The sequence below is a fragment of the Mastigoproctus giganteus genome, chromosome 11, assembly GCF_048544385.1.
Source record: "Mastigoproctus giganteus isolate SK-2022 chromosome 11, ASM4854438v1, whole genome shotgun sequence".
Classification (NCBI taxonomy): Eukaryota; Metazoa; Arthropoda; class Arachnida; order Uropygi; family Thelyphonidae; genus Mastigoproctus; species Mastigoproctus giganteus.
Window position 1 is genome coordinate 37,671,473 of NC_143585.1, and position 26,699 is coordinate 37,698,171.

At 36.7% G+C, this 26,699-nt stretch overlaps 1 protein-coding gene across 1 annotated transcript in view; it reads left to right on the forward strand.

Annotated features, from left to right (window-relative positions):
- Nucleotides 1-26,699, forward strand: part of htt (huntingtin) — a 688,215-nt gene that overhangs the window by 95,448 nt on the left and 566,068 nt on the right. The window contains exons 7-8 of the mRNA XM_090385445.1: nucleotides 5,323-5,501; nucleotides 21,006-21,198. Coding sequence (XP_090241571.1) covers nucleotides 5,323-5,501; nucleotides 21,006-21,198 — 372 coding nt within the window. The remainder of the gene's footprint in view (nucleotides 1-5,322; nucleotides 5,502-21,005; nucleotides 21,199-26,699) is intronic.

Genomic DNA, 26,699 nt, shown 5'->3' on the forward strand with positions numbered 1-26,699 from the left:
AAAGATATCCAGGTTCTGACACCCAATCAGTAGAAATGCAGAACTGCATTGTCAGTTATTCTTTATAGTATTTCCTGTGGAATTTTTGTAAAATGCCTTGTAATGTTATCCTTCAATTCTCCCAAAATTTGAATGTTTCCTTGATATACTGTGTCCTTGAAGTAACTCTCACAACTAGAAGTTCATGGATTGAGAGTTAGGTAGCCAAGTAATTGAAAAATAATGGAACCATTATATGGTCATTGGGAAAAGTGTTGCAAAGTAGTTATGTGACTTCGTAACTAGCGTGAGGTGGTACCCTATTCTGTATTAAAATGGTTTTGCCTAAGCAACTCTTTAATATTAAGAATAATAACATGCTTGTCAATGAATTTTTAGTATCACATACCTCTCACACTTTGTCTGGCACCATGAATTTGTTCCTCCTCAAAGAATCAGAATCCACTGAAAAAATTAGCAGTAAACTATATGTTGAGAATGTATCAGAATTTCATGGTGATATTTAGAGGTTACTGTCCCCATATTGCCAATGAACTGAAAATACAATGTCATCCATCATAACATTCCAAGGCCTCCACAATAGCCAGGAATTTGGAAATACAGTACAGCAGGCCCCAGTTATAATGCGGTTCGCTTTATGCTGATTCGCTATAATGCTGTTCTTATATTATAACCCATATCTGACTATAACGCTGTCACAGATCACTATAACATTCTTTTACAGATTGCATTTTTGGCATATTTAACAAAATCGTTTCATTTGATGGAGTCGATAGCTTGAAAATGAATAGCAAAACAGCATTAAAACGTTTCCCACGCCGATTTGAGAAATTCTCCCACGCTTGGTTAAATTTTCTCGCACGCTAATTTAATTGCAGTACAGTGACGTTACATAGTTCCGAGATCAACATTTTAAAAAATTATCAAGTATATTGCTTGTAATATTTGCATTATATGCATTTATCCGAAGTCTAGTCATCACTCAGTACAGTATTAGACATCGTGTGTAACGGACAGTTTACTTGAACATTGTATCATAATTAATGCAACCAACTCAGTTAAATTTTCGAAGAGCTAATAATGGCCAATAAGAATGAAAAAACAACGTCTGGGTGCAGTACGAAAACTATAAATAGACTAAGAAAAAGACTGAATTTGAAAATTAAATTAGACGTTTTGAAGCAAATTGATTCCGGTCAACGACAAGCAGATGTATGCCATAATTTAGGACTTGCAAGTTTAACTGTAAGAACAATTATAAAAAAATAAAGAATTAATTTTAGCAGCGGGAAAGATAGCTGTTCCACTGCAAGCAACTAGGACTAGGCTGGCTGTTAGGATTGAAATGGAAAGACTTTAACTAATTTTATTGAAGATAATATTCCAATGCAGAATTCAGTTAAGTTAAATATTAAAAAAAAAAAGAGAAAGAGATTAGCCAATATGATGATCTGAAGAAAACTTGCCTAAAAAAAAAAAAAAAAAAAATGTGGAACCATTTAAAACTGGTAAGGGCTGGTTGAATAGATTTAAAATCCAGGTAGAAGCCACTAGTGCAGATCAAGGAGCCGAAACTTTCAAAAAAGAACTTGTTAAAATTATTGAAGAGGGTTATTATGTGTTATACTTCTCAACAAGTTTTTAACATAGATGAAGCAGGACTTTTGCGGAAACGAATGCCTAAAAGAAGTTTCATATTGAAAGAAGAAAAAATATGCCAGGTTTCAAAGCGGCGAATGATCGATTGACTTTATTGTTGGGTGGTAACACTATGGGGGATTTAAAATTAATACCCCTTTTAGTTTATTTGGAAGAGGGCCAAAGTTCAACCCAAGATCGACACATTTTTCATGATTAAATTCATTGATTAAATTAAATCAATTAAAATCAATTAAATTCATTATTTTAATTGGAATTTTAAGTTTACTTTTGATACGTAAGTAGTTACCACATAATTATATACGTATGTAATGCAGAATATTTTATATGTACAAATATTTGAATATTAAATATTTTGACCGACATTTGTGCATCTTTTCACTACCATTTATTATTGATTAGGAAATATCCTATGGCACCGACTGCAACTCACAAATACATATGTTACCTTATGGGAATGCGGCGCTCGCTTAGCATGGATTCACTTAGTGCTCTGTTTTTCTGGAACGAATTATCAATGTTAAGCGGGGGTCACCTGTACATTTAATATTGTAAAAACATATTTATAAGGATCAGTTGACGATGTCTACTTGTATGAGTAACAGCAACATGTTTTACAGAATTTTGCAGACAGTTGATCGCGAAACATTGAATGGTTATGAAACTGTTCTGTCACTAATGCAGTAACTTGCCACTAGCAAACATATTAATGGAATGCTCAATATTTCCTCTTTGTCTCGTATTAATTATGAATGATTTACAGCTTACTCTTCATTACTTACTCTTTATAATCAAGTTGTGCAACACATCTTGTGAAAGAACTCCTTTTTCAATCAATTGAGATGATGATATTCCTGACGCTTACTAAAATTGCTCGTGTTGTGGTAGAGTTCAGTATTTAGTATTAGTATTAGTAGTGGCAAATGATGAAAAACAAAAAAAAACTACCAACCTCACCTGTGCATCCCTTCCAATAATTTTTCTAGAGTTTTCTTAAATTTATCAAACTACTTACTTCCACAACAACAGATTGAAGTTTATTCTAACAATTGACCACCCACTGGCTGAAGGCAAACTTGCACACATCTATTCTGCAACCATCCTTCCTCAATTTGAATTTATGCTCTCTCATGTATGTAGTCTCATCAAGAGGAAGAATGCCATCAGCATTGAGCTTACTCAATCCATTCAAGCCTTAAACACCACAATCAGATCTCCTTGCAGGTGCCTAGTGTCTCCAACAATGACTTGTTCCTCATTCCAAGTACCATGTCGAATTTCTGTGCTTGCTCTGGTGTCACTTCTTGAAATTTTTGCCTTTCATGTCTGTATGATCTGGATATTTTTCATTATAAATTTCAACTGTGCAATTAGTTATTTTTGGATGCAGACTTTTCTGTGTTTCTTAACCAGTCAGCTATGGCCCAGTAATAATTACAGTTATTGCATAGTCTGTCAGACTTAAATTTCATTTTTTATTCCAAAAAAAAGTTTTTTTTTTGGTTTTTTTTTCCAAATTATGCTTTTGCTAAACCTTTTACTAATTGATTGTGATAGCTATTAAATGTAATATTTTAAGTAAAAACTTTAATTTAAAAATGTGTTTTCTAAACCTGTTATTTCCAACAAAGCAAACCTGTTATGAATTCTGTGAAAAAAAAAAATTATATGCATAGACTGAAAAAAAAAAAATTATATGCATAAAATATAAAATTAAGCTATTATTCACGTCTATTTCCAGGTTTATAAAAGCATAAAGTGCACATAAAAAATAACACTTAACACTTAAAAATTAGGCATGTGCATGTATAAATAAATAAATAATAATAGAGACAAAAAAACATTTTATATAATAATTCAACCATAAAAGGAATGGTACCTGACTGACTATACCAATAGTATCAACTATCTGATGAGAACCACAATTCTGTACAGAAAGCAGAAGACAAAAATATCAACACAAATTGTAGCAGCTCATCTATCAACATGTTTCACATAATTACTCTGTATAAACAACATGTGACTTCCTAAACTATTCAGGTATGACACTGTGTATACTTGAAAGAGAGAGAGAGAGAAGAGAGAGAGAGCAAATAGACACTAATCCTATACTGGCGATTAATATGTAATAAATATTTTGTTAATTGACCTATTGGATGAGGTATCACTACTGCCAAGTTAACGTATTCACTGCCATCTATGATCTCTGTACTTCACACACTGAATTAAACAATCATGAGCTTCGGTCTCTTCTAGATTGTGGATGGCAGAAACTTTTTTTTTTGGGCTTTCTTCTCACTCTCTCTCAGTCTTTAACAAAGGTTGACATAAATATTTGGATTTTTGTCTGGCAAGTCGGAAGAAAGTGGCTCTTAAAGTCAGATAATTTTTAATTCAGGTGGATGAAAAACTTTTTTGATGCGTGTATGCATCAAGAAGATAGTGAGTGTATTAAGCTATGCAATTTAATTATAACCACCTTGTATGTAGGAAAGGAGAATTTTATAATGTGTTTATTGAAAGGCATAGTTCATATGCAGGATCAAGATAACTGGCAAAGGAAATATTTTACTATTTTGGATAAAAGCAGTTTATTAAACTGGATTGTAATTAAATTACATTAAATTTAAACTCAATATACCACATGTTCTGACTCCACTTTGTGGGTCTTGGTTGTACCACAGGACTGCAAACTGTATGTAGTGAACTTCCTTTATAATTTTAATATGATATTAAGAATTATTTGCTTATTTAAGTTTTAAAATGTATGTACATTTTTTTTAAGTTCTTAATCCACTGAAGATGACCCATGATGAGGATGTTGGAACATGTGATTTCCCAGAAATTTTAATTCATCTATTATCCAATTTAATATACCACTTTTATCCAGTGTGGTGCAAAGTGTTCCCTGTGCCAGTTAAGGAGAATTTTGTTTGGGAAGTCTATTTCATTAGCTATAAAACTATTCATGATTTGGTTATCTGTTGATGTACTTTTGCACTTCAGCTGTTTTTTTTTTTTTTTTTGCATTTGAACTGGGTATTTTACATTTTAGTTCTGGACAGTTAACTTATTTTTAGGTACAGGCAGTTTTGTGTTTCTTAACTCATCACTGAAGGTTGCTTGACAAAAATATCTGGATTTTTATCTGACAAATTGAAAGAAAAATGGTGATAATTAGTTATTGCCCTGTCTGTCAGACCCCAATTTCATTTTTTATTTCTTAAGAAATTTTTTTCTCCCTCCCCAAATTACGCTGGTTTCATACCAACGCTATACTTTTTATTAATTGATTGCAGTAGATGTAACTTTTTAAATAAAAATTAATATAAAAATGTGTTTTTTACACTTATTTTCAACAAAACAAAAGTATTATTCACTTAGAAGTGAATAATAATTCTATTTCCAGGTTTATAAAACTACAAACTAGGCAAATTATTAGAGGGAATGGACAAGTGATATAGAGAATACTAGTACTTTTTATAAAAAGTACCTTTAATACTAGTAATTTATGCAATGCAGTATGATGGGTCTTCAGATTTTTTTTCTATTGAAAAGTATATTTGTTTATCCTGTTGATATTGCACTTTTGCAAGTATGCACATTTTTACATTATTTCTGTGTGTTTAATTTTGACTGTGTAATTTTCCTTTTCACTTTTAGAACTTGTACTTCCAGTTCAGGAAGAACATCCAATCCCTGTAATTCTGGGTGTCCTTTTATGCTTGCGGAATTTAATTCCTCACCTAGGTGAACAGCCTTGCCAGGTAATCTTAAAAGGCAGTATTGGAGTGAAACAGAAAGAAGAAGAAGTAGTTGTCAGTGCTGATCAGCTGTTGCAGGTAAAAAAAAAGAAAACATTTTTTTAAATTGTAAGGCGTGTTGAATATTCATTATTTCCTTTGTCTTATCTTGGTTATGAATGAATTACAGTTTGAGATGTCTTTTATTTTATTTATTTTATTTTTTTATTGTGTGTGTTCAAACAGCTCAGTTTGCTGAGTGATGTAGATTACTGTTTAAAAGTTTTCCGGTGAGTCATTTCTTGGCTTCATAAGAATTAATTTTAATAATATCTTTCTCAATATATAAACTGAATTTTCTCTACACTTTGTAGCATGAACTTCAATACTAGTTATAAGTTTATTGACATCAGTTTATTCTAATTGTATTAAAGTTATAATTAATGTAGACTCCCCCCCCACCAACCCAAACACAAGTGTTCACAAGAATTTCTGCAATTTATCAGTTGTGCTAGAGTGAAGCCATGTTGTAGAAGTACCGTGTTATACGGGGGTTGCCTGTACTTTTTACTAGAAATTGTATTAGAATTAAAAGTTGAGTTACAGTAATGTTTCTTCTGGATATTCTTCTTGGCATAGAAGAGAGAGAGAGAGAGAGGGATGAATGACTTATTTTTAGTATTAGTATTATCAGTATAGTTCTTCCTTGAATTTCCACAGTTACTTGCTGGCTGAAGGCAAATTTCCACACATCTGAAAGTCTTAAACACCTCAGTCAGATCTTGTAGCTGCTAAGTCTTCAAATGTTACAATTTGTAGAACTGAAGCCTTTCTTGGCAAAGCAAATTGTACCTTTTTGTTCCCCCTCGCTAATCTCGTTGCTTGTTGCACCCATTCCAACAGCACTACATTCTTCCTAAAATTAAGCTTTCCAGACCTGTATGACTGCTTACGGGTCTGGAAGCCTCAAATACCTAAGATGTGGCCTAATCATTGCCTTTTACTACTTGTTCATTCATTCAGGTATTTGTAATTACAGTTCATTCTTGGATGAATGGATCAGTATTACAGGTTATGATGTTATCAAGCTATGTTGATTGTATACTCATTGAATTTATTATAATGCTGATTATGAAGGATGTTTGTCACCCTTGAAGTGAGAGGCAAATTTATAGTAAAAAAATCTGATTTCAGATATGTTGATTTATTTATGAGATGGAATCCAGAAAATGGAAGAATTCTCTGTAGGGGATTTCATTAAAAAATTTGGCTCTTCAGCTATCCTATAATAAAGTAGTGATGTATTTATTACAAGGCATAAGGCTTTACTGTCTTGCTTAGTACTTCATCCATATTAATTTCATATTAAATTTAGCAGATTTATGTGCTCTCTAATAGTTGCTTTATCTGTAACTGTGATGCAACGTTTTTTATATCAAAGGGCTGCTTTAGAAATTTTCTAAGACTTATATGTGGGTTGGGTAAGGAAAAGGTTGGTTTAATGTGATACTGTTTTGATCCATAAGAGCTGATGAAGATGCATGGTGTCTTCCTTGAATAATAACTTAATTAACCTGTAACATTTAAGCTTAATAAGAAAAATTTATATTGAACTACGAATATCAACAAAAGAAGAAAGAACTTAATACCATTTAAACTTTCTAGAAATGATCTCTAAGCACTCACACCTGTGTCATCTGTATATATCAAAATTTTGTGATGCGTGCCTATATATGAACCACCTTGAAACTAACTAATGTTGTATGTGAAACTGTATTTCCATATTTTGCCTCTAGGATGTCTATTTTGACTTGCAGTAATTTTCAAACTTCTTTCATTGTCTGGGTAAAACCTTGGTGAGGATCAATGCTGGCCCACAGGCTGTACTTTGAGCACCTCTGATCTATAATATAAAACATGCTGGTCTGAATATAAGCTACATCTTCAGAATTATGATCTTGATATGAAAAAATATTTTATGCATTATACATAATTTTTAATGTAAAAAAACTATGCAAACCTGCAACATCCTACTTTCACTTCAAGGTTCAACAAACTCTGAAGCCCATAAATGTAGAATACTGATACATTGAATATTTAAGTGTAGCATGCTTTAAAAATAAATTGGTTCAGAGGTGAGGAGCTATAAATGCATGTGTTGACAGTCTCTGGTAATATTTATATACAGATATCTCACGACATAGTATGCCAATGTTATTGTGTTTGAACACTATCCTATGGCACCATTAAAAATGATATATACACAGGAATCTGAATGGTTCACAGTAAGCAGGTATATTTATATACATTGCATATATAAGTATTTATATACATTGCTTAAAATGTTAATTTAAGAAATGTATATAAATTTAAATTTTAATTTAAATGTTAGGACAATATAAGGTTTAGTCATAATAACATAAAAACTAGGTATATTAACATATACTTAGTTTTTAAGTTTTTAAATACCAAGTTTTATAAATAATAACATAATAAGTTTTTAAATATGCCAAGTTTTTACACAATAATGTAAAACTTGGCATGATATAGTTCTGTTAGGACTTCACCAGTTATAACTTTGATCAAATTGAGCTTGCACTACTGTATCATCATTTAATTGAAACTGAAGCATCATCTCTTGGTCCTTAAAAATGACTATATATCTGTTCCAGATCTGGATAGTCCAGTGACAATTTTTTTCATTAATTAAGAACTGCTTATAAACAGCATTTTGATTTTAAAAACACATTGATGCTTTTTAAAATCAATGCATCATTGATCATGAAGTTGCTTATCATTTATGTTTACTGAAAAAGTGGTAACTAAAGTGTTTCAGGATTTAAAGGGACTGAGTAAATGGACCACTAAATAAATACTAATGGCATCCTTACTGTTTTTTGGATCACGCACAAATACACACGAGAACATAAATTTAAATTGGAAAGGGATGATTGTAGGATATATGTGTGAAAATTTGCTGTCAGCGAAAGAGCGACTGATTGTTGGAGCAAGCTCCATTTTTTTTTTATTTTTTTTTTTATTTATTTAACAACAATATATACATAGCAGTGAAACCAGTTCATGTTTTTACACTTAAAAGGTGCATTTAAAAATGAAAAACAGCTTTTTGGGAAAGGAAAAAATTTAAGGGAAAAAAAAAAGTAATCAATTAATATTAGATGAAGTAAATAAATAAATAGAAAATAGACACGGGTGTTGGCTACATTGAAAACACCAAAAGTGGTTTATTCCCTGATAGAAACTTGTAGTGCATGATATTCTTTGAAAAAGTCTATGTTGGGTAAGTTAGTATCTCTGAAGAACCTGTTAAGGGAACTACGCTTCATTACACCAGAGTCTGAAGACGAGATATGAAATGTAGATATGAATGTTTCTTAAGGGCACATAGAAGTTTAGGATAGACTTCAGGGGCATTATACATACCTGATAATACTTTTACCAGAAGTTTGATGTCAGCTATTGTTCTTCTGATGCTGAGATGTTTCAGACTAAAGTAGTTGCAGAGTGATGGGTTTTAAGTTATGTGATTGAGAAGTTGGTTCCTGTATGTTAGATAGTGATAGATAATGTTTTCAGTAAAGGTTCCAGACAGGAGAGCCATGCTCAAAGATTAGAATATAGTAGTTTTGTAGAGATTGACAACATATCTGTAGTCTTTAAACCTCAATGCGTTTCTAATGATGAAAACAGTGGGTTTAATGGCTTTGCTAACAACATGTAGCATATATGCATATGTGTTTGTAATCAATAACGATCAGTGAAGTGATCATCATTGATAACAATAATAACAAAAATGATAATAGAGAAGATGTTTACATTTTCTACAAAAAGGTCTACATGTACATGCAAATTGCTAATAATTTGGCAGATCATTGATGAACACATTGTACAGTAGGTGTCCAATTAGTAGTAGTAGATTCGACATGTGATGCAAGAAAGCAAGCTTATGTAGCATCAGCCAAAAAAAAAAAAAAAAAAAAAAAACCATTTCACACATCCATTCCCTTTAAACGTTTCTCCAGTTACTCCTTGAATTTATTTAAGCTATTAACTTACGCAACAACAGAAGGAAGTTTGTTCCAGCAATCAACTACTTGTTGATTGCTAAGGGCAAATTTCTGCACTTCTATTCTGTAACTGTCTTTCTTCAGTTTGAATTTATGTCCCCTCAGGTTTATAATTTGAGCAAGAGAGGAAGAATCTCTTTAGAATTGAGCCTGCTCAACCCATTCAAGGCCTTCTACACCTCAATCAGATCACCTTGCAGGTGCCTAGTCTCCAGAGGCTGCAATTTGCAGAACTTAAGCCTTTCTTGGTAAGACCACCTGTTCATTCCCCTCACCAACCTTTGTTGCCCACCTCTGTACTAGCTCAAGCAACTCTATGTCCTTTCTAAAATGAGGCCTCCAGACCTATACGCAGTACTCAAGGCACGACATGGCCATTGCCTTATGCAAAGGGATAATCACCTTTTTCCCTATTAGCAAAATTCCTGTATATCATTGGCAATACCCCATGACCTGCTCTGGCAGCCTGTCTGCACTGTTCTGAAAGTTTCATATCTGACTGCACAATTACACCCAAGTGTTGTGTTTTTTTTTTTTTTTCGCCCATTTTCTACCACCCAAAGTGTTGTCTCACACCATTGGTACGTTTCTCTGGGTTAACTTCTACCCATATGCAGTACTTTCCATTTGTCAATGTTAAACTTCAGTTGCCACTTCTCAGCCTATCTGCCGAACGTTTCTAGATTCTGTTGCAATAGCACACTGCCATTACTGTTATTAACAACCCTGCCAACCTTTGTATCATCTCCAAATTTCAACATTAAGCCTTATATACCTTCATCAGTATCATGGATAAATATACAAAACAACAGTGAGCTGAACACCGAACCCTAGGGAACTCAATTGTAACATTAGTCCACGAAGAACAGCACCATTGATTACCACTCTCTGTCTTCTCCCACTCAAATACCCTTTTATCCATTGTAGCAACTTGCCCTTAATACCGTACTGCTCCAATTGTACAGTAGTCTTCCATGAGCAACAGTGTCAAAAGCTTTCCTGAAATCAAAGTATGTGATATCAGAATTATTTTTTGCATCCAGTTCCTTTGTAACCACATCATAGTATCCAATCAAATTTTGTGACTTGATTACAAACTAGCTTTTATCTGCCATAGCCTTCTGTGTTGCCTGATAATTTATATGCATCCCATGCATTTTTCTTGTCTGCCATGGAAACTCAGTCATGAGTCTCATTAGTTCATCTGACACTCATTTAGGCCTAAACCCTGAACAGTATTTCTTAATTGGTGTGAAAAATAATTTTGAGGAAGGTGCTGGAATCGCAGAGCAGTACGGATGGTGGATTTTTTGCTGCTGTAAAGGGATAAGTATTTTTCAATTTTTAACATATTCTTCGTTATTTAACATAGTACAAAGCTATATCTGAATAAATAAGAATATTAGTAAAACGGCATCGTTTTAAGTTATCTCATATTGTGAATACCTTCACAATGAGTTTGCCATGATATTGCACTACTTCGAATAAGTAACGCTTCACCCAAGGAGAAGACTAATGTTACTTATTCTCAGATGGTATCCATCATGGCAACTCATTGTGAAGGTATTCACAATATGAGATATAACTTAAAACGATGCTGTTTTACTAATATTCTGATTTATTCAGATATAGCTATGTATTTCTGATGCGCTTGCACTATATTTATACATAGTCTAGACTACCCCATAGCTTGAGGCTTATGCCCTAAACGCTTGAGTTAACATAGTACATTGTGTTTTACGAAGATATTAAATAGATTTAATAGTGTTCATTAGCTTCTTATTTTGAATTTAATCAGCGATTTTTGGAAGTTACGACTCCCGGTGTTGGCGCCAATATTGTTGAACTAGCCGCCATATTGTAGTCGATAAGAAATAGCTCAACATATATATATATATCTCAAAATAATAGCGTAAGGCAGTGGTCTCAAATTGCATGCGGGCCGAATGCACGATCAGAAAGCAGCTGATGGGCCGGAATTTTTTTTAACAAAATGAGAGTGAATATAAGCACCGTATTTACAACAAATACATAATTGAAATGTATTTGGGGGCCATGTAAAATTGCTTCGGGGATGGGGGGGGATGCGGCCCGCGGCCGCCAGTTTGAGACCACTAGCGTAAGGTATAAAGTAAAACTAGATAGCGTAATATGAAGCACTGTATTAGGAATTTGTTAGCTTATTATAGTATTATCAATTAATCAAAAATATTATTAATCTTATTAAATTTCATTGTTAATTAAATTGTATTTAAACGGAAATCATGACGCAGACTAGAGCTGCAAAGCAAAGCAAAGATCACAGACTAGCAAGAGTCTGTGGCTCGGGAGAGAAACAAAGGGGATGATTCTCCAACGCATCACAGTTTCAAAAAATTTGCAAAATGTGAAATGTTTGCCACACCTAGAGTACTGTGTACAGATCTGGAGGCCTCAATTTAGGAAAGATGTAGAGTTGCTAGAACGAGTACAAAAAAGGGCAAAAAGATTGGTGAGGGGAACAAAGGGGTGCTCTTACCAAGAAAGGCTTAAGTTCTGCAAATTGCAGCACCTGGAGAGTAGGCACATGCGAGGTGATCTGATTGAGGTATTTAAAGCCTTGAATGGATTGAGCAAGCTGAATGCTGATGGGATTCTTCGTCTTGCTCAGACTAAGAACCTGAGTGGGCACAGTTTCAAATTGAGGAAAGATAGTTGTAGAATAGATGTGTGGAAATTTGCCTTTAGCCAGCAGATAGTTGATTGGTGGAACAGGCTTCCATCTTTTGTTGGGGAAGCTAATAGCCTAAATAAATTAAGACTGAGCTGGACATGCATTTGGAACGAATGGAGGGATGAAGTGGGAGGGTTTTTTTTTTTTTTTTTTTTTTTTTGGCTGATGCTACATAAGCTTGCTTTCTTGCATCGTATGCCTCTGCTAATGCTAATGCTAAAAGCCTAGTAGCTTCCACAGTTACTTCCTTCAAAGCTTCTCATTTAGAATTTGCTGTTTGTAACATTATCATCCTTGGGGAGATGCATGGACTAATAGATTAACAGTAGCTGCTCGCAGAAGTGAAAGTGATTCTTGCACTGCTTCTATTGAAATGCAATTGAGCAGCAGCCTGGAAAGCAAGGCAATGGGAATTTCCAGGACTGCTGGGAGTCGTAGTGGAACAAGTAAATACATGGTCTGTGTTAGGGTAACTAAGAGTAGAAACAGGTGGATGTATACTTGCATGTACACCAATGCTAGGAGCATAGTTAATAAATTTGATGAGCTTGAAGTGCTAGTCAAGACATCAAAGGCAGATATTCTTGGGATATCAGAGACATGGTATCACACAAAAATAACTTGTGCAGAATTGGAATTTGGGGAGTACAATGTGTACAGAAAGGATAGACAGGACAGGAAGGGAGGAGGGATTATGCTGTTAGTAAGAAACACATAAAATCTAAGGAAGTGCATCCAATTGATGTTAGTGGACCATGCAATGTTGAGTCTGTTTGGTGTGACAAAAGCACAGAGAAAGGAAAAATGAGAGTAAGTCTGTGTATTATAGACCTAATGAATCTGATGAGTATAATGTATATGAGCAATTGTGCAGAGAAATAGAGTGGGCCAGTAAATCAGAGTGTCTTATAATGGGGGATTTTAATTTCCCAGAGATTGATTGGAATTTGTGGGTTGGTCACTCATACACTAGCAAGGCTTTTGTGGATTTATTGGATGTTTTTTACAGCAGCATGTTCAGGAGGCAACTAGAGGGAGTAATACTCTTGATATGATTATCAGTAGTGATTCTTCATGCATTAAGAATCTGCAGATAAAGGAACCACTAGGTGGCAGTGATCACAGTGTGCTGAAGTGGTATTTACTCAGAGGTAACTACCATCAGGGGTAAAAGGAAGAGTTTTTGCTTTCATAAAGGTGACTACAGTGGTCTGAGAGTGTACAGGTAACCCCCCGCTAATCGCGGGGGTTACGTTCCTGAGAAATGCCGCGAATACTGAGTTATGCCTTCCATAGTAATAAAGGGGTTCTGTTCCAAAGTATGAAATATATAAGAAAAACTAGTCTAAAATTTTGTCTATGTATATTATATGTACCTTCATAATATGGCTATGTACATAGACAGTACATAGTGAAATGCAAGCATATGGCATCGAAATGAAAATAAGAAACAATTTAATATTAAATGTAACATTTATTAGAAATTTCAAACAAATCTTTCAAACCAGCGCCTTTGATAGCAAAAAAAACTTATCCCGCCAGTGCTATCACCAGTTTCGCTAAAGTGTTGATAAAGGAGTTTTGCTTTTTCACGAATGATGAGTGAACTTAACGGAATTTTATTTTGAGTTCGGTCTTCTATCCACAGATTTAAAGCATTTTCCATTTTTTCTAATTTAACATCACGAGTTACAGAGTAAATTTTCGAAGCAATTAGCATGTTTTCACGGATATATGGCGGATTTTTTTCTTCCGATTTCTTAATTGATCGTACCGTTGACTCATTGATTTTATAGCGTTTTGCCACTGAGGAGACACTTTCACCATTAGAAATTTTATCTAATAACTCAATTTTATTTGCTAGTCATCACCTTCTTTGATCTTTTCACATTCCCCTTGTTATTCGTAGGCATATTTTTGTACGGGTCAGAAAGAACTTGTCCACAATAAAGTCACTTTCTTCCATTACACTCGAAAAAGTCTGTTTTACACTGCAAAACGGTAGATTTATCACTTTTGTAAGCATATTAATTTATAAATTGATAAATTTGTTCAATTTATAAGCATATAAATTAAAAGCAAATGACGAAACCTTCCATGACAAGCGCATAACACATACTGAACAAGGATTGGCGAGAAACATCCACACTCACGATTTTGTCACCCCTCTCCCCCACCCACTGAGCGCTGTTTTGACCGGGAAAGATAATTTTAGCCACGCTCATGTTTTTTTATGACGGAAAATGTTCATGGCGCTTTAAATTTCACATTTTTTTTGGTTTCATTTTATATTAAATCAGCGACTGCGAATACGCGAAACCGCGAATACAGATACCGCGAATAGCGGGGGTTTACTGTATTTAAATTCTATACAGTGGGACCAACTGATGTTACCAACAGTAAATTCAAAATGGGAAGCATTCAAAGAAATAATCTTAGAAACTACAAGATTTAGGCCTAAATGGATGTCAGATGAACTAATTAGACATGTGGCAGAGAAGAAAAATGCATGGCATACATATTAACATGTGACACAGAAGCTTATGATAGATACAAAGGGTACTAGGAAAGTTTTGCAATATGACGCAACAATGAATCACAGGAAGCTGCTTGTTGCTGCATGTTGAGACATGTTCATACGTGCATAGTAGCCGCCGCGCCAAATCGATGGGCTCAGTTATTCATTAGTAGTGAAAGTGTAAAGTGCTTGCGATGGCATCGTGGTCACGAAATGAGATAAGGACAGTTTTGCGGTATAATTTCGTGCGTGGTTTAACCATAGACCAGTGCTTAGAAGAAATGACTCTTGCACTAGATGATGATTGTCCACATCGTACAACGATATTCAGGTGGTATAGAGAATTCCAAAGGGGAAATTTCACTCTGGAGGATTCTGAGAGGCCGGGAAGGCCACGAACGTCAGTTACGGAGGAAAACGTTACTGCTGTGAGGAAAATGCTTGACGAAAACAGGCGAGTGACCTACCAACAGATAGAGGATACTTTGGGCCTAAATGCACCAGCAATTCGTTCGATTCTGCAAGATCATTTGCACGTGAAGAAACTTTGTTCTCTCTGGGTGCCGCATCAACTGACTGAAGAGCAGATGACACGACGTGTGACTTGGTGCCGGGAGATGTTAAAAAAGTTTGATAAGGGACAATCTCGGTATGTGAACAACATCGTGACAGGTGACGAGACTTGGCTGTACTATTATGATCTGCCGACCAAGGCTCAAAACAAAGTTTGGGTCTTTGATGATGACGACACACCCGTAATTGTCAGAAAATCCCGATCTGTAAAGAAGAAAATGATAGCTGTATTTTTCAAATCGAGTGGAATTGTGGAACGTGTCGTTTTGGACACGCAGAAGACAGTCACAGCTAAGTGGTATACTGAACAATGCCTGCCTAAAGTCATTGGATCTATGAAGAACTTGCGGCCAAAGTCAAGAATGGACACCTGGTACCTCCATCACGATAATGCTGCAGCTCACCGTGCCAAAGCCTGCAGCGAATATTTGACCACGACAGGACTGAAACTTCTCGAGCACCCTCCCTACAGTCCAGACCTTGCTCCCTGCGACTTTGCACTGTTCCCGCATGTGAAAATGAAGCTAAAAGGGAGGCGGTTTTCCAGTGATGAGGACCTTCTACGGGCTTGGGACAACGAGTGTGCTTTACTCTCTAGTGAAACTTGGCAGAACTGGTTTAAAGATTGGTTTCGGAGGATGGAGAGGTGTATTGAATGTAGAGGAAATTACTTTGAAAAAATTAAATAAACAAAGCTGTATTGCACAACTTTCCTAGTACCCTTTGTATAAGCTGGTCTGAAACCAAGTCACAAAGGAGTTTAGGCAGGCAAAGGCAGATCTTTGGAAAAGATCCTTTGCCAAAGATTTCTCTTTGGCAAAGGATGCAAAGAAAAACAGCAAAAAGTTCTTTACTTATGTAAACTCTAGAAGGAAGGGGATGAATCAGATTGGTCCACTTGATATCGATGGTTCAACTGTTGATGATCCTGCTCAGGTAGCTAACAAACTAAATGAATATTTTGCATATACATTGACACATAAGGAGTTATTCAGGGAGGGGAATGCCAGAGGTGTTTTAAACTCTGGCAGTAAGCTGGATAATCTTGTAATAACTGAGAGTAAATTGGAGGAGAAATTGTTGAAGATAAACATAAGAAGGTACCTGGGGTGGATGGAATCTATCCAGTCATATTAAAGAGGCAGCAAAGGAAGTAAGCAAACCCTTAGCCATAATTATGAGAGTTTCCTTGGACTCAGGGGTGGTACCCATGGACTGGAAAAGTTCAAATGTGACCCCAATCCACAAAGGAGGATCAAGGAAGACGTAATTAAAGACATGTTAGTTTAACTTCTGTTCCAGGGAAATTAATGGAGGCACTAGTTAAAGAAGCACTGCAGGATCATCTAGACAAGACTTCAGCTATAGCTTGGATACAGCATGGTTTGTTAAAGTGAAGTCTTGGCTGATCAATTTGATTGGATACTATGATGTAGTCACAAAGGAACTGGATGCAAAGAATAATTTTGATATCATATATTTGGATCTTATAAAGGCTTTTGATATTGTTGCACATGAAAGATTGCTGCTATGGATAAAAGGATGGTTGAGTGGGAGAAGACAGAGAGTGGTAATCAATGGACACTGCTCTTTGTGGACTAATGTTATTAGTGGAGTCTCCCAGGGTTCAGCATTAGGTCCATTGTTGTTTTCTGTATTCATTAATGATATTGGTGAGGTGTATCAGGCTTAATGTCCAAGTTTGAAGACGATGCGAAGGTTGGTAGGATTGTTAATGACACTAATGATCGTACGCTGCTGCAACAGGATCTAAAAAAGTTGAGCAGATGGGCTGAGAGGTGGCAACTCAAATTTAACATTGACAAATGTAAAGTACTGCATATGGGAAGCAGTAACCCCAGTGGAACATATGAACCGTGTGGTACTACACTGACAGTGGTAGAGAATGAAAAGGACCTTTAGGGTAATTGTGCAGGCAGATATTAAGTTTTCTTAGCAGTGCAGACGCAGTGCAAGAGTAACTCATGGTGTCTTGTGAATGATATACAGGAATTTTTCTAGCAGGGATAAGGAGGTGATTATCCCCTTGTATAAGGCAATGCTAAGGCTACACCTTGAGTACTGTATACACGTCTGAGGCCTAATTTTATGAAGGATGTAGAGCTGTTGGAACGAATACAGAGAAGGGAACAAGATTGATGAATGGAACAAAGAATTGCTCTTAAAAATAAAGGCTTAAGTTTTGAAAATTACAGTGTCTGGAGACTAGGTACCTGAGAGGCGATCTGATTGATGTGTGTAATGCTTGCAATGGTTTGAGCATGCTCAGTGCTGATGTGATTCTTCCTCTTGCTCAGAATAATGAGAATAAATTGAGAGGGCATAAATTCAAATTGCAGAAAGTCAGATGTAGGATAGATGTGCGGAAGGTTGCCTTTAGCTAGCTGGAACAAACTTCCATCTGTCGTTGTAGAAGTTGATAGCTTAAACAGATTCAAGACAGAACTGGACAAACATTTGGAGTGAGTGAATTAGTGAAATGGGAAGGGGAGAGTTTTTTTTTTTTTTTTTTGGCTGATGCTATATAAGCTTGCTTTCTTGCATCATGTGCCAATGCTAATCAGTTGGTCCCACTGTATATAATTTAAAAACTGTCTGAGACCACCATAGTCACCTCTATGAAAGCAAAAACTCTTCCCTTTACCACTGATGTTAGTTGCATCTAAATAAATTGAACGCTACCATTTAGTGGTTCCTTTGTCTGCAAATTCTTAATGCCTGAATAATCACTGCTTATAACCAGATCAAGAATATTGCGCTCTCTGGTTGCCTCTCTAACGTATTGCTATATTGCTATAGAAAACAATCATCGAGTAAATCCACAAAAGTCTTGCTGGTGTGCGAGTGGCCAACCACAAGTTACAGTCAATATCTGGGAAGTTAAAATCCCCCATTAAAAGGCAATCTGATTTACTGGCCCACTCTGTTTCTCTGTACATTTGTTTGTTGTATTCATCAGAGTTATTAAGTCTATAATGCGCTCCTATTGTCATATTTGCTTTCCCTGTGCTGTCACAACAAACTGACTGAACATTGCATTGACTATGTATGTCATGGATGCACTTCCTTAGATTTTATGTTTCTTAACTAACCCCTCCTCCCTTCCTATCCTGCCTATCCTTTCTGTACACATTTTATTATCCAAATTCTAATTTTGCACTGCCTATATCTGTGTGATACCATGTCTCTGATATCCCAACAATATCTGCCCTTGATGTCTCGACCAGCACTTCAAATTCATCAAATCAATTTACTTTACTCCTAGCATTGTTGTAAGTGCAAGTATACATGCTCCTGTTCTTAATGTTAGTTACCATACCACAGACCATATATTTATTTGTTCTGTGATAACTGCCACCTTTCCCTGAAAACCTCAGCACCCTGCCCTCCATTCTAATAGAAGCAGTGCCAGAATTGCTTTCATCTTTGCCCATGGCAAAGATGAAAGCAATTTTCACTTTGAAAGCATTGAAGTGCAATGCTTTCAATTTTCACTGAAAGCATTGCACTTCAAATTCATCAAATCAATTTACTTTACTCCTAGCATTGTTGTATGTGCAAGTATACATGCTCCTGTTCTTAATGTTAGTTACCATACCACAGACCATATATTTATTTGTTCTGTGATAACTGCCACCTTTCCCTGAAAACCTCAGCACCCTGCCCTCCATTCTAATAGAAGCAGTGCCAGAATTGCTTTCATCTTTGCCCATGGCTACTGTTAATCTTTTAGTCTGCAAATCCCCCCCCCCAAGCTAGCAGTTTTCCGTTCCACCTAGCACTGCCTCAATAGCATCAGCAAATATTCTTGCACCCCTTCTATTCTGCACAGACCATGCTGAGAAAAATTTTACCCCACGAGTCTTGCACAATATCTCCTTGGCCGAATTAATTGAGAAGGTTCTCATCGTGTACTCTTTCTTCCCCACCCCACCCCCATCGTGTCTGGGCAGAATTGCAGACACTTTCAAATTTTACCCAGCTCACAACTTTTTTTTCAACATTGACCCGTACTTGTTAAGTAAGTCTACAGATCTCCTTTTAATATCATTAGTGCCAATGTGTACAACAATATCACCCTTTGTGCCCTTAAAAGATGATATCTGCTCTACAACGTCATCAACCTTTGCCCCTTGGCAGACATACCCTGCTCCTATTCCACCTATCATTTTTATATATTACCTGTCCCCTTGATGACGGAGTCACTGGCAATAACTATCTCCTGAGGGACCAGTGCATTCTGCCTTGGAGATTGCTGCTGTGTAGTCCGATTCACGAGGGAGATCTGCCATTGAGTTGGGCAGCTGAGAGCTTGATCCATGTCCCCACTTTAATACCTTTGAGTGCATCTACCCAACTCTTCAAACTCTCATAGGCACCCATCAGAATGCTAAGTTGGCACCTAATTTCTTGACACTTTCTGCACCTAGCACACAAAGACATCCTCCTTGGCTAGATCATGTCCTGTTCCAGATCGATCCTGAAACATTTCACAAGCCGCACATTTTTTGAGACTGTAAAGTGTTGAAGTACCGTCCCCCTCAGTTCTCCCCTGAGCTACAGCACTCCTGCTACTTTGTACCCTTTTCTTTGCTGCTCTACTCTGGGGCATGATATCTGATTAAATACACTGAAAATCAATTATCACTATCTAATTAGATTTTGCACTATCTAATAGATACTATCTATTAGATAGTATCTATTAGATAGCACTATCTACTACACTATCTAATAGATTTTGAAATGGGAACCTTCGGTTGTGTTGTGGACGTGTGTATTTTGAATACATTTTTAATAAGGATTAGATATTATTACAAGGGATAAACAGATAAAGTGGGTAGTATTTTTTTTTGGCTGATTCTCTATAAGCTTGCTCCTCTGTGTCATTAGTCACTACTAATACACTAATGTGATTTGGTAATTTGTGATTTATGTTTAAAATATTGGTAAAAGAAGGAACAACATGGTTTATTTTCTCACTATGTGCTCCTTTGTATTGTTCCATAAAACAGTCAAGTGCTGTTGATTACAGTTTGCATTTTGTTCCTTAATGGAGGTTTCTTATTTCCCCATTCAAGCATATCTTAATGAAACTGTTATATATACTTAAGTTAGAAAAATGTAAATAAGATAATAAAATTGTTGTTTCTTATTTGTAGTTAAAAGAAGGCTATGCTCACTTGGCAGCATAATCTTTCATGAAATAATCAAATGCTGTTGATCATAGTTTGACATATTTGCGGCGCCTCCGTAGCCAGGTGGGAAGGAGCAGCAGTGCATAGCACACGCTTCTTGATTAGACCGGGGTTCGAGCCCGTCACCACCAAATGCGGAGGATGCGGAAAGGTCAGGGAATGACCACCACATATCCCGGAGCAACATGGCCTTAGTTGCTAATGCTCCTAAAAACCAAATAACAAACAACAGACATATTTGCAGACATGTTATCATTGGAGCTGGCTGCATGAAAATGTTGGCAAGTGACTTGCTGTGTGTTGTTTTCTCTGAGCACAGTCATGAGAAAATCTCTAATAGTAGTAATGGTCAACTCCCACAAATCTCCTGCAAATTTTTTAAAAATATAAATGGTTAGTTTATATTGTGAAAATAAAATAAAATATACAATGTTTACTTTCTCTATTAAAATTATATAAATGAAAAGAACTCATTGGTAATCAAATTTTTTATAGGTTTATGAACTATTACTATACTATAGCCAGCATTCAGATCATAATGTTGTGACTGCTGCTTTGGAATCTCTCTCACAGTTAATGCGAAAACCACCAAAGCCTTTATTGCAAGCTCTAGTCTCACCAGAGGGAATTACCAAATCCCAAATTTACACTGCTGACACTAGTTCCTCTACAAGAACCCGCTGTGGAAGTGAGTACATTCAGTTTTAAGCATTTGTTTTAATTTCCATTAGTTTTCATTTCCAAATTTGTTTATTTATATCCTGTGAGAATATCAAAAATGCTGGACAGTGCAAAATTGCGAGACTGTAAACTTTAATATTGGTAAGATTTGATGTTTGTATTAGGGTAACCACAAATCCTAAACAGAATAATATAGAAGCTACTGATGAGACTAGTTATACGTAGTACTGAGAAAGTGAAATATCTATGGTAGAGGGGAAAAAAAATATGACAAAGGTTATAGCAGAAAGGGGATACTGCAGGCACAGATATTATCTGTTTCTATATTGTGCCCCATTTACTTTTCTTTATATATTTTAAAATTTCAAAATTTTAAAAGCCATGATTTATTTTATTTATGTTCAGTGACTATTGCCTTCTTTACTGCGTTGTCTACCTTTTCTGCTATAATTTTTTCCATATCTTTTCCTGCTACTGCAGATTCCTTCCTGCCTATTTTTTATGCACTTTAGTTTACCATTGAATCTAATTATTCTTCTTTCTTGGTATTATAGCTAGCCTCTTCAGTGGCTTTTAAATTATTCTGTTTAGGCTTTATAATAACCTTTCAGCATTGTGCCTGTTTATTTTTTAAAAAGATATCTGTTTCACTCTCTGATAAGCCATTCTGTTTATATATTTCCATCCTTTCTGTTATTACTATTATTATTCTTAATGGTGTGTGCGCGCGCACACTCGGTGATCATTGAATTATAACTGCTCCATCCATAATGGACTATGTCATGTAGCTCACAGTATAAAAGCTGAACAGCTTCATATGCTAGAGAAGTGGAAATTCGCATCTGATGGTGCAAATCAATGTGATAAAGTAGCAATTATGGGACATATTAAAGAAAACACGGAGTTTCGCAGGGCATGATTGCGGGAGCTCATGCATTGGGTTCTTCCATGTCAGAAATGGCACATCTTGTTGATTGCTCACAACCCAATGTGGTTAAGGTGTACAAAGAATGATGCTGAATAGGTCAAACCACCTCCTGCCCTCAGAACTGTAAAGGATTATGCAAGATAGATGATCATGATGAGCAGAGGGAGTGCAGCCCATTGTACAGGCTGAGTAGCAGGTCACTGTGCAACAGTTAACATCGCAATATAATATGGGGAATGCAAGAACAATATCTCAAATGATGATGCACTGCACACTTAGATGTATGGGGTTCCACAGCAACACACCCAAGAAACACCCTCTCCTCTTCGCTGATCATCATTGACAGTGAATGCTTTGGTGTCAACAACATGACATTGGAGACCTAGAAATAAGTGTGCTGGTCAGACGAGGCCAAATACCTGCAACATACCAACGGACGCTTTCATGTGTGGTGCAAGCAACATGAATCCATGGACTGATTGTAAATGGTGCCCACTATCTAGGAAGGCGACAGTGGTTGCTTAATATGGGGCATGCTTTTCTGGCAAGAACTAAGACCAGGTGGGTATGGTCCAGTATTTCACTTATGAGTTCTACCAGAAGCTCTTAGGAGATCATGTGTGCCTTGTCACATTGCATTTTTTCCCAGAAAGAAAAGAGATCTTCCAAGATGATAATGCTACATGTCATTGGGCCCCCACTGTGCATGAGTGGTTTGAGGAACACTGAAGACATCACATGTCTTGATTGGCTCTCAAATAATCAGTCCAGTTGAACGCCTGTGGGATGCTTGGGAACAGCAAGTGAGGTGAATGTACATGCAACCATCATCTATTCTGATACTGTGGAAGTCTTGTAGGCAACTTGGTTGTAGGTTCCTACGGACATCTTCAGACATCTAGTGGAGTCAGTGCCTAGGCAAATAGTGGCTGTTATCAATGTGAATGGTGGCCCAACATGGTATTAGGTAGGTGGTCATAATTCAGTGGTCACTGAGTATATATATATATATATATATATATATATATATATATATATATATTTATATATAATGAATTTTAAACATATTAGTTAAGAATAAGTTAAAATGTTGACCAAGCCAAGTAAGAAGCAAATATAGAGAAAACCAATACTTGAGAGAGCTAGAGGTGGGCGACTGGTGCTATTGCAATCATGTTTGATGAGTTTGAAAATAAACAAAAGTGGTATGTTGTAGTACAGTATTTTTTGCAACCTGCCAAGGCCTACTGGACAAGCTCTATACCACCATCTGTACCAACAGATGCTTGTCCAGTAGATCTTGACACGTTGGTAGCATTAATGTTCTTCATGATTTTGCAATTTGGAGCAATGAACAAATATCAAATTTTGCTTTAAACTCGGAAAATCTGCAACAGAAACATATCAAATGTTAAAAACTGTTTATGAGGTATAATGAAATGTTATTGTTACCACATAACATTTCATGACCTTTTTGGTAACAATGTGCTTGAATGGTATAAGTGATTGAAAGTGGATGTGAGGTTATTTATGGTAATCCAAAAAGTGGGCATCCATCAGCCTCTTGAAATGAAGACAGAATTGCAAAAGTTCAGGAAATTGTGATGAGATAGTCATTTGACCCTCAGAATGATGGCTGATGAGTTAGATATGAATAAGGAGATGATTCATCAAATTCTGCATGAAGATTTAGAGAAGAGGCAGATGTGCAAAATTTGTGCCACATTGCCTCACAGATTTATTTATTTATTTATTTAAATAAATAGAGAAATCCTAATTTCCTCAACTGTATTGTCATTGAGATGAGTGTGGGTTGTTTCAGTACTAACCAGAGACAAAGGGACAGAACATGCAGTGGACTTAAATAATCACCAAGGCCCAAAAGTTTTTGTTTACAGAAGTCCGGAAGCAAGACGATGCTGATCTCTTGACAAACAAGGTGCAATTTACAAGAAATTTATACCTGAAGGGAAGAGAGAGTCAGTGCTGCATATGTACAGGTTCTTCAAAGACGATTGAAGCATCCTGGGTGAGGCCACAGTTTTGAGAGAAAGGCAGCTGGTTCTTGTTACACAACAGTGCCCCAGCCCATTCCACACCTGTTGTGAAGACATTTCTGATGAAACAGTGCATTGTACAGATCAACCATCCACCCTGCTCTCCTGATCTAGCACCAGTGGACTTCTTTCCCAAGGTGAAAACTGCCCTCAAAGGAAAGAAATTTCAGGGTGTTGAGGACAAAGAAAAATATAACCACCAAACCGAACATCATCTCTTTTCTGAAAAGAGTCTTCACTGACTCTTTTCAGAAACTTTTAGAACATTTTATGCACTTATAACTTTTAGTAATAAGATGCACTTAGTTTTCTAAGTGCATTCAATCTGTTGGTGATTACTTTGAATAAAAATAAAACCATTTTTTGAGCTCCTTCACTTTGTGTTCTTTTTATTGCACCAGTCCTGGAACTTTATCATCACACCTTGTGTATATATAAGATACTATTAGTTATTTCCAATTTAAAGGTTATTTCAAATAATTTCATTCTGCTGTATGTATGTATATACAGGGTGTCTCAAAAATATTGGTACAGACGTTTAGAGGAGGTAGGTAACATCTAAAGGAATGTGAATCGCATAGGAACCCGTAACCGGAAATGTCACAGGAAATTAGTAGCAGAGGCACAAGAAGCAGAAATGACACAAGACAGTAATTAGTGGCAAACATTTATTTGACATAATATTAACAATGGAGTACAAGATGGATGCATTTCATGATGTTACAACAGATGCTCGAAGGTTCCACCATGAGACGCGATGCATGCGTGACACCGATGCAGCATGGATTGGCGGACACGGCCGAACACACCTGGAGTTTCTTTGACAGTAGCAGCAGCGCAGACGAGTCTCGCCACGAGATCCATTTCCGCCTCCACAGGCGATTCATACACGATAGATTTGAGGGCCCCACAGAAAGAAATCAAGGCTCGATAAATCAGGTGAGCATGGGGGGCTGGGCAACTGGTCCACCACGGGCAATCCATCGACGCCCAAAACGCCTGTTCAAATGGTACACACCTTCCATAATGGACAGGCGCCCTGTCATGTTGAAACCAAATGTTGCGTCTCACAAATGTTCCGGTTATGGGTTCCTATGTGATTCACATTCCTTTAGATGTTACTTACCTCCCCTAAACGTTTGTACCAATATTTTTGAGATACTCTGTATATTCGTGTGTGTATATATATATAAGATACTATTAGCCACTTTCAATTTAAAGCTGGAACATCGTCAAGTAACCCTGGTAGAACTTGTTCAAGAAAGATCCGATATTTAGCGGAGTTCATGCGGGATGGTAACAGGTATGGGCCGACTAAGCAGTCACCGACCATACCTGCCCACACATTTATTGCGAAGCGATGTTGTGCCACATGGGGGCGCACACGGTGTGGGTTGTCGTGAGCCCACACGTGAGCATTGTGCTGATTGAATAAGCCTTCCCGAGTAAAATAAGCCTCATACATGAATAAAAAATAGGCTGGAAAAGTCTTGAACACTTTCTTGGAGAAACCACTGTGCAAAAGCCACACGTGCAGGATGATCTTGGGGGAGCAGTAACTGAACCCTTTGGAGATGAAAGGGGTGTAAGGAATCGTTGTGCCAGACATGCTGTACACTGCAACGAGACACTCCTAAGGCAGTGGCAACGGCACGTGTGCTGGTAGTAGGATTATTCTGGACGGCATTCAACACACTTTCTTCCATGGCGGGTGTTTGCTTTGACCTGGTCTGCCCGCACTACTCCTGTTACCTCTAAATGACTCATAATCGCACAAATTTTGATTCACATGCAAACAAACGGTGATCCGGTACATGTCTGTCTGGGAAGTGTTCTCCATAAATTCGTTGAGCGGCTCGTCCATTGCCCTCTGCTAATCCATACACTAAGTGCATGTCTGCCAGCTCACAGTTTGTATATCGATGCATGCTCTTGGTGCGGCAACTACTGCTTGAATGAGTAAACAGAAATTTTCCCTCTCGCGAACTGATGGACAGCGCCATGTACCGACTTACGATGATGTTTCCGGTTATGGGTTCCTATGTGATTCACATTCCTTTAGATGTTACTTACCTCCCCTGAACGTTTGTACCAATATTTTTGAGATACTCTGTATATTCGTGTGTGTATATATATATAAGATACTATTAGCCACTTTCAATTTAAAATTTATTTCAAGTGTAATTTATGGCACGCCTCCGTAGCCAGGTGGGAAGGAGCAGCAGTGCCTAGCACATGCTTCTTGATTAGACCGGGGTTCGAGCCCGTCACCACCAAATACGGAGGATGCGGAAAGGTCAGGGAATGACCACAGCATATTCCCGGAGCAATATGGCCTTAGTTGCTAATGCTCCTAAAAAACAAACAACAACAACAAGTGTAATTTAAGATTTCTGTTTATAGATTATTATTATTATTGCTCTTATATTATTTCTCCCTGATTGGGGGTTCCACCTCGTGATAGGTATTGCTACCAAGTACTGTTGGTCAAGGAACTCTCTGACTATCCTACAGGTGTTGATA